Genomic DNA, 16,102 nt, shown 5'->3' with positions numbered 1-16,102 from the left:
CCAGGGCACAAAGCAAGTGTGTGCCTAGGCTAGAATTCAGACTGCCAGGTAGTCTGGTTCCAGGGTCTGTGCTCTTGACCACCTTGCCATGGGGTCCTTCTAAATGTGTGAGGGTTCACTGGAATTCCATCCCTGGATCAATGGCATCTGTCCTGCCATCTTTGTTTCAACCATCAGCTCACTGGTTCAGACAATTATCCATCCTTTCCTGGGCTTTTGCAGTTTTCTGCAATGCAGTCCATCCTAAACACTGTTGTCGGATTGAATTTCCTAAAGCATTACCCTGAACACCCACTTCCTTTCTCCTGAAGTCCTGGGTGGCTTCCCACTGTCTCCAGAATAAAGCCCAAGCCTCCTCCCTTTTCTCAGCCTTCTTAAAGCCATAGCTTTCTCTTCTTCCACAGACAACCCCTTTACTTATTGAATTGTTGAGGCTTTTGGTTGTAGATGACTGAAACCTAACTCAAACCTGCAAAATAAAAAACACACTATGGGGAAGCGGCTGTGGCTCAGTCCATTGGGCTCCCGCCTGCCATATGGGAGGCCCTGGGTTCCTGTCCCAAGGCCTCCTTGTTAAGGTGGCACCCATGGAGAGCTGGCGCATCAAGATGACCCAACAAAGGGAGACAGACAGACAAAGAACGCATGGCAAATGGACACAGAGAGCAGACAACAAGCAAGCCACAAGGGGGAGGGGGGAACTAAATAAATAAAAATAAATGTTTAAAAACAAAACAAAACACTCTGGGCTCACTAGTTGCACAGTCCGGGGACGGCGCTGGTTGAAAGTACAGCTGGTCTAGCACCTGATTGCTCTTGTCAGATTCGTTGTCCTCTGAAGGCTGGCTCACTCACAGGCAGACCCCTCCGTGAGCCCTGGCAACAAGGGGCTTGCTTCTCCCCAGCTCCCGGTCAGAGGAGAAAGGGAGCTTCTCTGCCCAGCACTTTCAGTCGTTGTTTCACCAGCTTGACTCGGGTCACGTGGCAGGTCCCGAACCACCAGGAGGAAGAGAAGTGGCTGCTGGGGAGGTAGAAGCAACCCACGCCTTCCCTTTCCTCCAGCTCCCTGGTGGCACTGCATGGCGCTTGCTTATGCTGGCACTTTTCCTTCCTCTCTGCCCCTTGAAATCCCACCCGTCCTTCACAGCCAGCCCCTGGTGAGGCCTCTTCTCACCCTTTCAGCCAGAAATGGCCTTTCTCTCCTTTCCTGTCATGCACACGACCCATATGGATCCTTAGTGTCTCTTTCTTCTAACGTGTATAGAGGCGGCAGGAAGAGTCAGCTGAGATGCTGAAGGGGAATGAAATAAAAGAGAGAAAAAAGAAATAAAAAAGTAGAAGAAGAAATAAAAGCAAAAAAGGGCATGAGCGTTGAGATTTGCCTTCTAGGGAATTCAGTGGTGTCAGGGCTGGTGTGTGTTGTGGTGAGATGAGGTGGAGGGAGCGGGGGCAGCAGAGGCGGGTGTGATCTGGAGTCACGCTCCTGGTGTGAACCCTGCTCGGCTGCTCACACACTTGTGGCCTTGATCTTGGTCTTGATCCTCTCTAAGTCTTAGTTTTTCTCTATAAAATGGGCATGATGCCCATGCCTGCCTCAGGGGCAGCTTGTCCTGAAGACTGAAGGGTGCTTGGAACGGGGCCCAGTGCATTTAGGCAAGCACACTTCTCAGAATGCTTTGCCTTCTCCCCACAAGCGGTGACCAGAGAACGGCTGGGAAGAATACTTCCACCTCAGCCTCACTGGTTTCTCAGGCCTGCTCTGGCTCCTCGTCGGGTGGGTTTTCTGTTGAGGGCTGTGGGCCTGAGCGCAGCCCGGCCGAGGAGGAGGGAGGCTGCTTTTCTGCTGTAGTTCCACTTTTGTGCTTGTGTTTTTAAGTTTTTCACGGGAACCTTGTGAAAAGCTAGAGTCGTTATTATCACAGTTACATGGGCCAGCTCACGCCGGGCTCACCGTGCACCAGGTGTCCTCCCTGGAACACCCAGTGGCACGCTTACTGCTCCCGTTTTGAAAATGAAGCCGTTGAGAGAGGTTAGTTACGTTAAGACCCCCGGTGATCAAGGGAGCTGGGCTCAGAACCCCGACAGACCTGCTCCTGGCTGCGCATTTCTCGGAGGCCGTGCAGGCTGGGCAAAGCAGTTCTCCTTGTCACCTGCAGCGTGGCGTAGGCTGTGGGCGTGTGTGGCCAGGCCGTCTGCCTGTGCCTGCCCCCACACTCCTGGGTGGTGCTGCACCTGCCGCAGCCGCCCGCTGGGGCAGGGAGCCGACCGAAGCAGATCGGAGCCACCGCTTGTGTGGAGCTGACAGCTGGGTCCTTGGACAGACACGTCTTAAGGGTGGCAGTGGCTTCTGAAGGACTGGGCCGGGCCTGAGTGTGGGCCGTGGCCGGAAGGCAACGCTCACTCTGCAAAATCCTCTCCCTCTTTCTATTTCCTGAGTGTCAGAACCGTAGCAGCCTGTCGGCCTGACTGCTGCTACTTGAGCTGGTCTTGCTTCCCAAGGTCGCTGGGACAGTGCCAATTTCTTATCTGATTTCTGGAGCGAACTTAAAGGGAGGTCCTGGGCCTCTTGTTTAAAGGCCCGCTGTAGTGACAGGTTAATCAAGATCAAAGGTGAAGTAAAGGAATACAGGAGATAGAAAAAGCAGGAAAGAGGTTGAAATATTTCCATTAAAATTATATATCAAAACATAAATTATATTTTATATGTATTTTGACATTGGATCAGCAACCCATTTGTGTTAGTAACTAAAATTCTTAATTTTTTACACTCCTCTTAGAACACAGCATGGCATTTCCTGTGCCAGGCCTTCTGTAGTCACCTAATAATTGGTGTCTGTTTCTCAAGTGCTTGCCCCTCTAGAGAAAGGATAGAGGAGCAGACATTTCACTTTGTAACACTTAGAGTGGGTGATCCTAGGTGAGGAGGTGGGAGGCCAGTAAGGCTCAGGTGACAGCTTCTGCCCACGTCACTGGCAGAGTGAGGCAGAGTTGAAATCCAGGCCATCAGACTCCAAAAAATTCTATTTTCTCCTCTGTACCGAGGAGCTGGATTCATTTGCAGATTCTTCTGCATCTCCCTGAGGCAGGTAAGTGGCAGGCGTAACCTTACTTTTGACATAAGGAAATTGCACATTTGGCATGTTGGAGTCTGTCTGTGGTGGAGGTGGGGTGCCCAGGCCTCGGGTGGCAGGGTCTAGCTCAGCAAAGCCACGCATTTGACCTGTTGCACCTCAGCGCACATGTGAGTGTGATCCGCGTGCCTGCTGCATGTCCTCGTGGGCCTGGCTGTCCTTCCCGAGGCAAGAGAATGTGTTTTTTAGAGCTGGAAATAGCCTTTCTCTGCCCATTTGTAGTAAAAAAAATTTTTTTTTAAATCACCAACATTAAGTCATCAGGATGCCTTGCGCCTGGTTGAGGGAGGCAAGGTGACTGGGTGGCTTTCGAGCGTGGACCCAGAGCCAGAAAGCCCGGCTTCCAGTCTGGCCTTGCTGCATTCTGTTTGTATCACCTTGGACAAGGTCCCCAATCTTTCTGTGCCTCGGTTGCCTCAGCTGGAGAATTTGGAGAATGATGGTGCCTCTCTCCTGGGATTGTGCCTTTGTCTAATTCACATCCAGCATATAATAAAAATAAAAAATAAATCTTAAAAAAATTAAATAAACTGCACTCCCTGTCCTTTTTCCAGAGGACTCAGTGTTGTCCCTGATGAAGAAGTCATTGAAATGTACGAGGGATCCCACGTGCCCTTGGAACAGATGAGTGACTTTTATGGCAAGGTAAAGATAAGTATTTTCCTTATTTAAAGCAGCCTGTCTTTTTCCTTCTCGAAACTTGGCCTTATAGGTATAGGAGCTTGAACTTCTAGACTCACCTGCTGTTCTTACAGAATTGACAAAGAAACTTGAGATTGTGTATTTAAAGAGACCCTAGATTTGAGACAGGAGATTAGATGCTAAAGAGGAGCCCCCCCACCCCCACCAGGTTCTTTCATGCTTCTTTCTTAAACCTTACCTGCCTACCTGGCTAATGTTCTTTGCACCTCCTTTCTACCTACACCTGCTTGCTGCCACATCTTCAGGTGTGTTCCCTCTTTCTGGGTTAAATTATTAGCAGCAAGTCAGTGCAGAAACTCTTGTCCCCTGTATTAGTCAGCCAAAGGGGTGCTTATGTGAAATACCAAAATCTATTGGCTTTTATAAAGAGTATTTATTTGGGGTAGGAGCTTACAGAGACCAGGCCTTAAAGCATAAGTTCCTTCCCTCACCAAAGTCTGTTGCCTTGTGTTGGAGCAAGATGGCTGCCAATGTCTGCCAAGGGTTCAGGCTTCCTAGGTTCCTCTCTTCCTAGGGCTTGCCTCTCTGGGCTCAGCTGCTCTGCTCTCTCCATAAGGTCAGCTGTAGACTATCAGGTGAATGTCTCGTCTCTCTTCCTGGGGCCTCTGCAGTGACTAATTGAGTATTCTCTCTGCTCCTCTGTGTGCCTACTTCCCCGGCTCCAGCATTAAAACTCCAGCATCAGAACGCCAACTAACTCCTCTGCTCTGCCGTGTAGAGGCAAGGGGGCAGCAACTCAACGTCCTACTGTCGTGGCCCAGTCAAAGCTTTAATCATTATTTAATCAAGTAAAAGTGAAACCTCTGAATCCAGAGGAAAAGACCAATTTACAGCCATAATCCAGTATCTATTTTTGGAATTGATAAATAATGCCAAACTGCTGCACCCTATCTTGAGGCACTTCTATAGAACAGTGTGATTGGAAGACCTAAGAAAAAGCTCTGCTTTTCTAATTCCTGTCTGAATTTTTTGCTTTCTGTCCTGTCAAATGCAGTCTTTCATTTACATTGTCAAAATGAAATGGAAGATGCCCAGTCAGCAGAAAAACTTGGTCTTACACTTGCAGGCATTTGGAGAAAGGCTCTTTTTCAATCTCAAATATGGGCTGTGTTGGCATGCTCAATTCAGGATACTTAGTGGCTTATTTTATGTATTATATGGGCAATAATCTCTTCTCGGTGTTTGATGAAAGAGTGAGCTGCAAGTTGGACAGAGCACAGGGAGAGTAGAAATGAAAGGGTGTTGTGACCCTTTTAGGGAAATCAGTCAGGGCTTTTCCTTGGATATCCCAGTTACGCCTAGAGAGAGAGGTCAGCTCTGCTGTGGGTGATAAGAATCAAGGGGAGCGGTTTTACTTTTTCACAGCGGAAATTTCCTTTTTTGGGGAAAAGGATCTAAATGTGGACGCCCAGAATCCTCCTCAGGAACTAGAAAGCCTTCTCGCTCTTCCTCAAGGTGGGGTGTGTCGTGGAGGTGTCAGCCTTGCGTTTCTAACAGGCCTCCCTCCGTGTCTGCAGAGTTCTCACGGATACACCATGAAGCAGTTCATGGACATCTTCTCCCTGCCCGAGATGATGCTCCTGTCCTGTGTGAATGAATACTTCCTGAAAAACAACATTGACTATGAACCTGTTCACCTGTACAAAGATGTCAAGGTTGTATCAACAGTGAGAGAGAAAATGCTTCGCTCTCTCTCAGCTCCTCAGTGGAAGGACAGGTTGTTAGCCTCCTTTTTAGGATAGGAGTTTTAAATAGGTTCTTGGCTGGGATCCTTGTATTTGTGGTTTAACCTTGGAAATGGTAAGAATGAAGTGGAAAAAAAACAAGCAAAACCAGTGTGCTCACATTGTTGTCTGCTGTAGGCCTCTGGCCTAAGGGGCAAGTGGGAGCTGAAGTCCAGCTGCTCCCAAGCTCACCACTGAGCCTGCCCACAGGAATGGGGTGTCTTTACTTCACATAAAGTGGTGACCCCCCCTCATTCCCAGGCTGTGTGCCTCTTGGACTGAAGTTGCCCATAGGGGGCGCCTTTTCTAGTTCATCCTCCCAGAAGGGGCACCTTTTTCTGATGCATATAAAGGTTCCTTATGGGCTCTCTTATGCCCTGCAAAAGCCAGAACAGAATCCAACTGGGAAGGAAAATATAAGAATATAGGTATTTGTAATCATGTGCTTATGTATGTTATTGATATAAGCATTTTATGTGTTTATAATGATTTATTTATATTCACATTCACCTTTATGTACTTGTGTACATTCTTTAAGCTTTCTAAATGTTTTTAAAAACTTAAAAAGTTTTTCTATATTACTTTAGAAATTTTAAGATATTTTAATAAGATATATGTTTACATACCAAAGTATTTTTATTGTATATTTATGACTAATTTTAAATTCTGACAACTCTGAATTCTGGGTCTTAGGAGGATAAAGATGATTTGCAGTTTTCCAGCACCACTCTGGTGTTATTGGAACCAAATTTAAATATTTAGTTTCTGTTCTCCTTTTTGTGCACACAAATACTTAATCTGGAAGACTCTTTAAGAATCACTTGCAATAACCCTTTCTACTCATGAGTAGAGCTATTGTTTTGAAGGTTCAGTTTTTACTACATGTATTCTGACTGCCACCAGCAAATGCTTAGGTAGAGTTTACCTGGCTCAGGACCTGTTCTTCTAAGCACTTTATACATATTATCTAGTTTAATCCCTAGAATGATGCCCTGAGACAGGGACTATTATTATCATTCCTATTTTACAGATAGGGAAATTGAGGCACAGAAAGGCTGAGTGTGGCCCCAGGCCACATAGCTATTAAATAGCAAAGGGTGGACTTTAAGACAGGCAGTCTGGCTCCGCAGTCCTTGTTCTTAACCACTGACCTCCGCTGCCTGTGTGAAGCTGAAACAGGCCTGGGCTGAAGGGTAAACAGGGTTGCATTTACCACCTTGACACGAATCTCCTCTTACTAATCTAAGGCATAAAGTACCGTTTTCCCTGTGCCCACGTCCCCGCTCCTGGCTCCAGGAAGTATCCGTACATCTCCAGGTGGGCCGCCTCTCTAGAGGCCCTGCCCAGTGCCTCCCGTGCATGGGTCTCTGCTGACACCTGCTGAGAGGCAGGCTTCTGCACCCCTGAGCCTACAGAGGGCTTAGCCCCTCTGCTCCCCGGCCCCCTGTCTGCCCCGGGGCTGCAGCTCTGAGCTACGATGCCCTGGACAGTTCCTTGCCCCATCTGTAGCCCTGAAAAGAGAAAGAGGACTCTATTGTCTTTTGCCTGCCTTTCGTTCTTTATCCCAGAATCTGCCGTTGGGGTCTAGGCACGGGGAAGGATGCGGAGATGGAGAGAGCAGTAATTCCCTTTGGATACTCTGGAAACCATTTGTTCATGGTACTGCATATAAATTACGGATTTTACTTTGGGTCCTTACTCTAAATTATTCACACAAATTACCTCCTCCAAGTGACCCATTTTGAAACTTGAATTGGAAACTGCCGCTATCACCATGGAAACTTCAGCTTTCCCCACGGGGCTGCCTGTGATCTATGGACCAGAATTTAGATTGTGTTAAGTGCTTGGATTGCCAAACTTCTAAAGATGGAAGTTGTAATGCCTTGTCACTTGTACTGCTACTCACGCTGTTTATCTCAGATGTGATTTTGCTGATCAAAATGTGTCTTTTGCCAGGATTCAATTCGAGACGTCCACATCAAGGGAATAATGTACAGAGCCATCGAAGCCGATATTGGTGCGTACTTGACATTATCACTGAAGATTGCTTCTGGCGTTCCCTCTGCCTTGCAACCGTGCAGGCATTTTCCTTTGCGTTTCAGGTGTAGGGCAGGTGCTGCAGGCATCTGCCTCTTCTGAGTACAGTGCAGTGGCCTCACCTCCTTTCATCTTAGACCTCATCGCTGCAGCCACGTGGACTTTTCCATGTGGATTGTGGTGGCAGGAGTTTTTGTCACTGATGCACTGGGTACCAGTGTACCTCCCCAAACCAAGCTCTGTAGGACTTTCTCTCCCCTAGAGTGCTGTGCTTGTAGGCCTCATTTAGTTACTACTTGCAGTGGACTCCTTTCCTGCTGACGAGTGGGTGAATTTTTCTCTTGCTTTTAGAAAAGTACATCTGCTACCCTGAGCAGACCCGGGCAGTCTTGGCCAAGCTGGCTGACCATGGCAAGAAGATGTTCCTCATCACCAACAGCCCCAGTAGCTTCGTGTAAGTTGGTGTGTGTTTTCTTGCCAGTGCGTGGCTCACTTCTCATACCCTATTTAACAGTTGGAAATTTGAATGAAGACATTGTAGAAATAGTGAATGCCTTCATTGTTAGACTAACCTGGCTGGCATGTTGTTCTAGGGACAAAGGGATGAGGTTTATTGTTGGAAAAGACTGGAGGGACCTGTTTGATGTGGTCATTGTTCAGGCCGAGAAGCCAAACTTCTTTAATGACAAGCGGAGGTGAGTGTGCGTCTTTCTAGGGACATAGATTTTACTCATTTGCTGCTGTGAACACATATGTTGCATGTCTTGGTGAAATCCATTTGCAAACTTGTAAGCGCCTAAGACGATGGCTTTTGATTTTTAACCCTTCTAGCAAGTAATTGCAAGAAGGGTGAGATTAGTACAAAGTAGCAAAATACACAAATTAAAATGGTTCTCAATTGGGCAGCTTCAACCCTATGAGTCATTCTTTAAGAAAGTGATGGACAATAAAACCAAACTTAATATCTCATAGTAAATTATGTCTTTTGATGCAGACATGTTGTTAATAAAACAAAAATGCAACAACACACCACCTGTAGAAGTTCTGTTTAAATGAGTTCTAGTTGGTGTATTTAAAATCACAAAGCTTCTCAGGGACACAGCCTTTGCATCAAGTGGAATATATCTCTACCAAGACTTATATAATGTCTTTGTGCCACAGGGGCTTAAGGATATGGAGGAGTGGGGAAGTTTTGGGTTGTGAAAGTGATGGGGGGGGGGGGTGTGCTCTTACTGGTTTAGTGAGTAGGGGCCAGGGATGCTAAAATGTCTTTTAATAGGTGGGACAGACCTGTCCACAAGGAGTTATCACACCCAAAGTGCCAAGAGTGTTGAGGAATACTGCGCAAGAACTATAAAAACCCCTCATACTTGCATACTAGTGCCCTGTTTTACCTTTATCCCCTTTACCTCTCCAGCAGTTGGTAAGCAGACAGCCGTAGCTCTCTGTGTGATTGGAAGTCCCCTAACATGGTGCCCTGTGGTTAGGGATGAATGGATTACATTTCTCTTTGATGCTAAAGTTCCAGTTTCCCGAGTGTCACAATGACTCCAGGAAGAAGAGCTGGACCCAGCAACCATGTGCAGAGACGAGGGAATGCAGCAGACGCTAGAGTGTTGATCTAAAACAGCCCTAGAGCGGCCCGCTGTGTCCACCTCGTTCCTTACTGTCTTCTGGTGTGTGGTCAGAAGGGCCTCCTCTCCCTTTGTCATGGTTGTACGGAGGCGTTGTCACGGTGCGCGGGGGCGTTGTCCTGCTTTCTTTTCCCTGGGGTCTCGGGCACAGCTCCTCCTCTCATTATGCACATTTATTCGGCCTTTGTTTATGATGCTTGGGAGCTGAGTAGTCTCCCACCCTCGTTCACCCTGTGCTACATGTGATAATGAAAGGTGAGGAGCAACATCAAAATCCACACTTGGTTTATTTGGAACATCCATATGATACTGGGTATGAATATAGCCATGAAAAAGGATGTATTTGGGAATAAAAGGGGTGAGCATTGCTCACAAAGAAGTGAAAAAATAGGATATGGATCAGCATATACCAAATGATCCTCATTTTATGTACATTACAAAGGAAAAAGGTAACATATATAAAGACTGAGAGAAGTACACCCAAATGTTGAATGTTTATACCTGGGTACTGAGGTGGGGAGTAATTTTTCTTTCATTCATGATTTTTTTTGCATCTTCCAGATTCTCTAAAGTGAGTTTATATTTTTTGCAATCAGAAAGACAATCTCAGCAAATGCTATATTTTGAAATAAAAAGGCAATTTCTGGTTCCCTTCAGCTAGCACACTCAGGGCGAGGAATGAGACCTCACCGCTGTTGACTATCTTCCCATCAGAAAATAGGACTCCTGACCCTCTTATTGGTTTTATACCTAGTGTGGCTAAATTTCAGATACAAAGCTGTACAAATACACAATGCAGTATTTCTTTAGGCTGTTTTTGTGAAACTGATTTTCTGCATGGTCAAATAAATTTAGGAAACTTGGGTTAAGGGAAGTTTTTAATATTTTTATTTATTTTTTAAGTTTTACAGCAGGGCTTTTCAAGGCCATCAGGCTAACTAACTTTCTAAGAGGGACATTTACTGCATCGTGGTTTCCAAATTTATTTGACCCTGGGATTCTTTTTTTGTTAAATCCCTTTGGGTAGCAGCACCTACAGATCACAGTATGGGATGTATTGCATTTGGACAGGAAATACAAAGGTAGAGTTTTGGTTTCAGGAGGTTTTTGAGCTGTAGAGCAACTTCCTGTTCCAATGTACTGTTTCATAGCAGACAACCTACCAAATGTAACGTTTCCCGTTTCTGTTATTAGACCTTTCCGAAAAGTGAATGCGAAAGGTGTCTTACTCTGGGATAAAATCCACAAGTTGCAGAAAGGCGAGATTTACAAGCAGGTATCTCATGGCCAGATCCTTCCTTTATGTTGCTTTGCTTTGTGGTCATTGGTAATGGTTAACAGCTAACATTCATCGAGGCTGACTGTGTGCCAGACACAATTCTGAGTGCTTCACTTAGCCGACTCTTTTTTCTTCTGAAAATACAATAGAAAAATATTGTTCACTGGTTTATTTTTCTAAATGAGCAATAGGCGATTGACAGATAAGCAGATCTTCAATGACATAAATTAAAATGACAATCCTATCATTGTTTTGAAAATCTAAATGAAAAAAAATTTTATTAAGGCACATTTGATCTGTGAGTTTTAAACAAACTTTCTGATGTAATGTCATTCATTTTACTTTTTGTCCCCCCAAACAAAGGAGCACCAAAATTGTCAAAGAACACTTTAATAATTAGTGAAAAAGGAAGGAAGGTAAAATTAAGGGGGGAGGTGTTTCAAAAGGAAATCTTTGGAGATTGGTTCACTGCAAATATTTAGGTTGGTGCAAAAGGAACTGCGGTTTTGGACCATGAATTTTAAATCATTATAAATAGGCTCAATCACGTCTTCATTAATCAAAATAGAAACTGTAACAGTTAGATATGGTTATGAATTCCAAAAATAGATATTGGATTATGTTTGTAAACTGTTCTGTACCTGGGCGTGATTAAATTATGATTAGGGCTTTGATTGGACCACATCATTAGGGCGCTGAGTCCCCACCCCTTGGTGGATGGAGACCCACAGAAAGAAGGCATGGCAAAGGACAGTGTTGGAGTTTTTGGTGCTCAAGTTTTGAGCTGGAGCTTAGGAAATAAACACACAGGAGAAGAACACGAAGGAATAGAGATGGCTTCTTACACATGGCAGAAGCCTGGGAAGAGAGACAGGGCCATTTGCCTGAGAGGCTGCAGCTGGCCTTGTGGAGTGAGCATAGCAGCTGAGCCCGGAGGGAAATGGAGCCCTGGGAAGAGAGGAACCCAAGAAGCCTGAACCCTGGCTGACCTAGGTAGCTATCTTGCCCCAACACGTGGTGTCGACTTTGATGAAGGAAGTAACTTATGCTTTATGGCCTGGTAACTGTAAGCTTCTACCCCAAATAAATACCCTTTATAAAAATCAACTGATTTCTGGTATTTTGCATCTGCACCCCTTTGCTGACTACTACAGGAACCATTATAATCAACACATTTTTGCCAATGAGAAGTAAGTTTTGTATTCCTGTAGCATAAAAATCCATGCTTTGGGATTTGACAAACTCTTGGAAAGCATTTTCTGCATCCTGCTGGCTGTGGAAGCGTTTTCCCTGCAAAAAGTTGTTGAGATGCTTGAAGGAGTGGTAGTCGGTTGGCTAGAGGTCAGCCTCTATGATGGATGAGGCCAAGCTTTATAGCCTAATGAATTAAACTTTTGAAGTGTTGGTTGGTTGTGTGACATGCAGTCAGGTGTTGTGGAGAAGAATTGGACCCTTTCTGTTGACCAGTGCTGGCTGCAGGTTTTGTAGTTTTTGGTGCATCTCATCGATTTGCTGAGCATACTTCTCAGATGTAATGGTTTTGCCAGGATTCAGAAAGCTGTAGTGGATCAGACTGCAGCAGACCATCAAACAGAGACCATGACATTGTTTTGGTGCAAGTTTGGCTTTGGGAAGTGCTTTGGAGATTCTTTTCGGTCCAGCCACTGAGCTAGTTGTCGCCAGTTGTCATATAAAATCCACTTTTCACCACACGTCACAATCTGATTGAGAAATGGTTAGTTGCTGCATAGAATAAGAGAAGATGACATTCGAAATGATGATTCTTTTGATTTTCAGTTAACTCATGAGGCACCCATTTACCGAGCTTTTTCACCTTTCCAATTTGCTTCAAATGCCGAATGACTAGAATGGTTGACATTGAGTTCTTCCAGCAACTTCTCATGTAGTTGTAAGAGGATCAGCGTCGATGATTGTTCTCAGTTGGTCATTTTCAACTTCCAATGGCTGACCACTTCGCTCCTTATCGTCAAGGCTCTCGTCTCCTTTGCAAACCTTCTTGAACCACCACTGCACTGTGTGTGTGTTAGCAGTTCCTGGCCAATGCACTGTTGATGTTGCAAGTTGTCTCTGTTGCCTTACGCTCTATTTTGAATTCAAATAAGAAAATCGCTCGAATTTGCCTTTTGTCTAACATTTCCATAGTCTAAAATAAATAAAGATAAAATAAATAGCAAGTAATAAGTCATTAGCAAAAAACAAAAAGCAAGAAATGCACATTAGGGAAGCGGACTTGGCCCAGTGGTTAGGGCGTCTGTCTACCACATGGGAGGTACGTGGTTCAAACCCTGGGCCTCCTTGACCTGTGTGGAGCTGGCCCATGCGCAGTGCTGATGTGTGCAAGAAGTGCTGTGCCATGCAGGGGTGTCCCCATGTAGGGGAGCCCCACACGCAAGAAGTGCCGCCCAGCGTGAAAGAAAGTGCAGCCTGCCCAGGAATGGCACTGCACACATGGAGAGCTGACACAAGATGACACAACAAAAAGAAACACAGATTCCCATGCCGCTGACAATAACAGAAGCGGACAAAGAAGTACATGTAGCAAATAGACACAGAGAACAGACAACTGGGGTGGAGGCGGGGAGGGGAGAGAAATTAAATAAATAAATCTTTGAAAAAAGAAATGCACATTAAAATGATGACCACATTTATTTAAGAATATATGCCAATATCAAAAGGCAAATTTCAACAATGCAAAACTGCAATTACTTTTGCACCAACCTAATAAAACATACTTATCAATGAGTACACACTCCTGATACACATAAATACTAATAACTAACAGGTGCTCCAGAAATGTCAGAGCTTGAAACAATGGATATTAAATAAATTGAAGGTACTTCAGATACAAAGGAGAAAACAAAACAGTAATTAAAGAATGAAATAACCATCTCCATCAACATAACACAGACAGAAAAAATGAAGTGAACACTCCAGGTACAAGTTTTCCCCAATGTTGTAATCAGGATTTTTTTTGTTTTTTTTCTTTTATGCTTGCATACATTAGATTACAATAATTCTTTTTTCCATTCTAAATATTAGTATTTTACCCTTTAAAGAGAAGGGTCAGGAAGACAGAAAATTCCAAAGCCTGTTTGAAATTTACTACCAGGTCCATTTAGAGCAGACCAGTGACAGATAGTCTGTAGGCCTAGAAGAGCCACTGACATTTGCTTTCCTCGCTCCTCTCGCTGAATGACCACAGGAAGCACAACTTGAGTCAACACTTTACAATTTAGTGTGTATAACGTGGTACAAAAATTTAGATTTCAATTAATGTAGTTTCAATATGGAGTGGATGTGGCTCAAGTGGTGAGCACCTGCTTCCCAATGGGAGGTCCAGGGTTTGGTTCCTGGTTCGTCCTAGAAGCAAAAGAAAACCCAAACAACAAGCAAACAATTAAAAAAAACAACTCCGGAGCCAGCGTGGCTTGGTGGTTGAGCACTGGCTTCTCACATACGAAGTCTTGGGTTCAATCTCCTGCCCTGGTACCTCAAAAAATAAAAAAGGTGCTTGTAGCATTAAAAAAATATATATAGTTTCAAAATGTTAGTATCTCAAAGAACTCAGAATTTAACAGGCATTAACTTCACAGTACATAAAATTTAAGATGCCAGTAATAAGTCTCGGAACCTTTTGTTTAGTCATCTGCTCTGTATTCTCCTAAATTAGAAATTTTTTTAAAAAATTTATTTTTATTTCTCTCCCTTCCCCATCCCCCCTGTTGTCTGCTCTCTGTGTCCATTCGCTGTGTGTTCTTCTGTGTATGCTTGTATTCTGATTAGGTGGCTCCAGGAACCGATTCTGGAACCTTCCGGAGTGGGAGAGAGGCGATTACTCTCTTGCGCCACCTCAGCTCCCTTGTTCTGCTACGTCTTCTTATTTTTTCTCCTCTGTGTCTCTTGTGTCATCTTGCCGCACCAGCTCTCCGTGTCGGCTGGCACTCCTGCGCAGGGTGGCTTTCCTGTGCGGGGTGGTATTCCCATGCAGGGCGGCACTCCTGCGTGGGGCTGCATTTCTGCATGGGCCGGCACTCTCTGTGGGCCACCTCGCCCCGTGGGCCAGCTTGCCCTTACCAGGAGGCCCTGGTCATTAAACCCTGGATCTCCCATACTGTAGACGGGAGCCCAATTGGTTGAACCACATCTGTTTCCCCTAAATTAGAAATTATTTCCAGATGAGATGTCCTTTATGTATCTTTACATATGTATGTTTTCGTATCAGAGAAGGCTCTCAAATGTTTTAATAAATAATTGAATTGTTGGCCATTATTATGTTATTGATACTTTAATATTTAAAATAAATTATTATAAAGCGTTTTTTTAGTTTTTAAAAATGGATATTTTGGTTCATGACTTAGATAGGTGTCTATATGATGTTATATTTATATTTTCCTCGTACTGCAGGGCAATTTATATGAATTTTTGAAGCTTACTGGATGGAGAGGATCCAAAGTATTATATTTTGGTGACCACATATACAGTGACTTGGCCGTGAGTGACTCTTTTCCTGTTTCTTTGTTGGTAAAATGGGACAGAAATGTTAGTTCCACTTAGGACATTTCTCTTTTGTTTAAGGTCATTTTTATGCCTTCATAAGAACTAGGAGTAGGCCACATTTAAAAAAAAAAATGTCTTTCTTTACAGAACAGGATGGTTCAGAGTTGTGAAAAAAATTGTTTGGAAGTGATGGAAATTAGTAACTTAATTGAAGAGTTTATCAGAAAAATCTTCCATTTAAATAATGATAAGAAATGTGTGCCAGTGTTCTCTCCCTTTCCTTTTATTATTGCATTAAAAAATAAAAACAACCTAAAATGCCACATTAAAAGTTCATGAGCATCACATCAGGGCTTCTTTTGCCAGTCAGTCTCTTCTAAACTGTCTCAGACTGGCATTACCATTGAAATTTTCATTTTCTATGAAAATGAGGCTTTTCATGTCTTTTGAAGGGAATGGAGAAGTTTCATAGGACTTGAGTTACAATCTAATCTATAACTGAAACAAGATTGAGTTAGTCATATTTATTCCCAAACTTGGGTCCTCGTCGAATGAATTTGTCTTTGTTAAGTGATCCCAAGCCAGGTCCCAGCGTGCATGTTTCCCAGAGCCTGAAGCCTGCCTGGCACGAGAGGCGTCAGTGAGCAGGGGTGGTCGTGGCTGCCCGCCCACCTCCACTGCTGATGTTCCTGAATACAGTGAATTGATCTTAAGTCCATGCATGCAAGTTTGTGGCCCTCTTATGCCTGCCCACTGAGGAAGCAGTCAGCATGAGCCTGGGCTGTGCATTAGGAGTATTTTCAGAGGGCATGCGCCTGGTCTGGGGAAGCAGGATTTCTGGTGGTGGAGGTAGAGCAGGGGGACTCCAGTACCCGTGTGCATTGAACAGTCTTCCTGGGTGACTCCAGCACACACCTGGCGTGAGCCTACCTGCCCAGGGGCTTGAGGTCCAGTGCAAAGACTCACAGGCTCAGAATTAGCAGCTTGAGGTATTCACCCGGCTCTGCTGTTTAACAATTCTGTAGCCTGTGCACATCCCTCAAGCCCTGATGTCCTCATTTGTAAAGAAGAGTAGAA

General features: G+C 44.6%; 1 protein-coding gene across 1 annotated transcript in view; it reads left to right on the top strand.

Annotated features, from left to right (window-relative positions):
* NT5DC3 (5'-nucleotidase domain containing 3) overlaps window positions 1-16,102 on the top strand; it is a 71,443-nt gene that overhangs the window by 41,246 nt on the left and 14,095 nt on the right. Inside the window, exons 5-11 of the mRNA XM_004446804.4 lie at window positions 3,686-3,776; window positions 5,351-5,488; window positions 7,514-7,574; window positions 7,946-8,048; window positions 8,188-8,289; window positions 10,423-10,504; window positions 14,933-15,019. Coding sequence (XP_004446861.2) covers window positions 3,686-3,776; window positions 5,351-5,488; window positions 7,514-7,574; window positions 7,946-8,048; window positions 8,188-8,289; window positions 10,423-10,504; window positions 14,933-15,019 — 664 coding nt within the window. The remainder of the gene's footprint in view (window positions 1-3,685; window positions 3,777-5,350; window positions 5,489-7,513; window positions 7,575-7,945; window positions 8,049-8,187; window positions 8,290-10,422; window positions 10,505-14,932; window positions 15,020-16,102) is intronic.

This window comes from Dasypus novemcinctus, chromosome 12, assembly GCF_030445035.2.
Source record: "Dasypus novemcinctus isolate mDasNov1 chromosome 12, mDasNov1.1.hap2, whole genome shotgun sequence".
Classification (NCBI taxonomy): Eukaryota; Metazoa; Chordata; class Mammalia; order Cingulata; family Dasypodidae; genus Dasypus; species Dasypus novemcinctus.
Note: the sequence above shows the minus strand (reverse complement) of the source record. Positions and strands in the feature narration are given on the sequence as shown.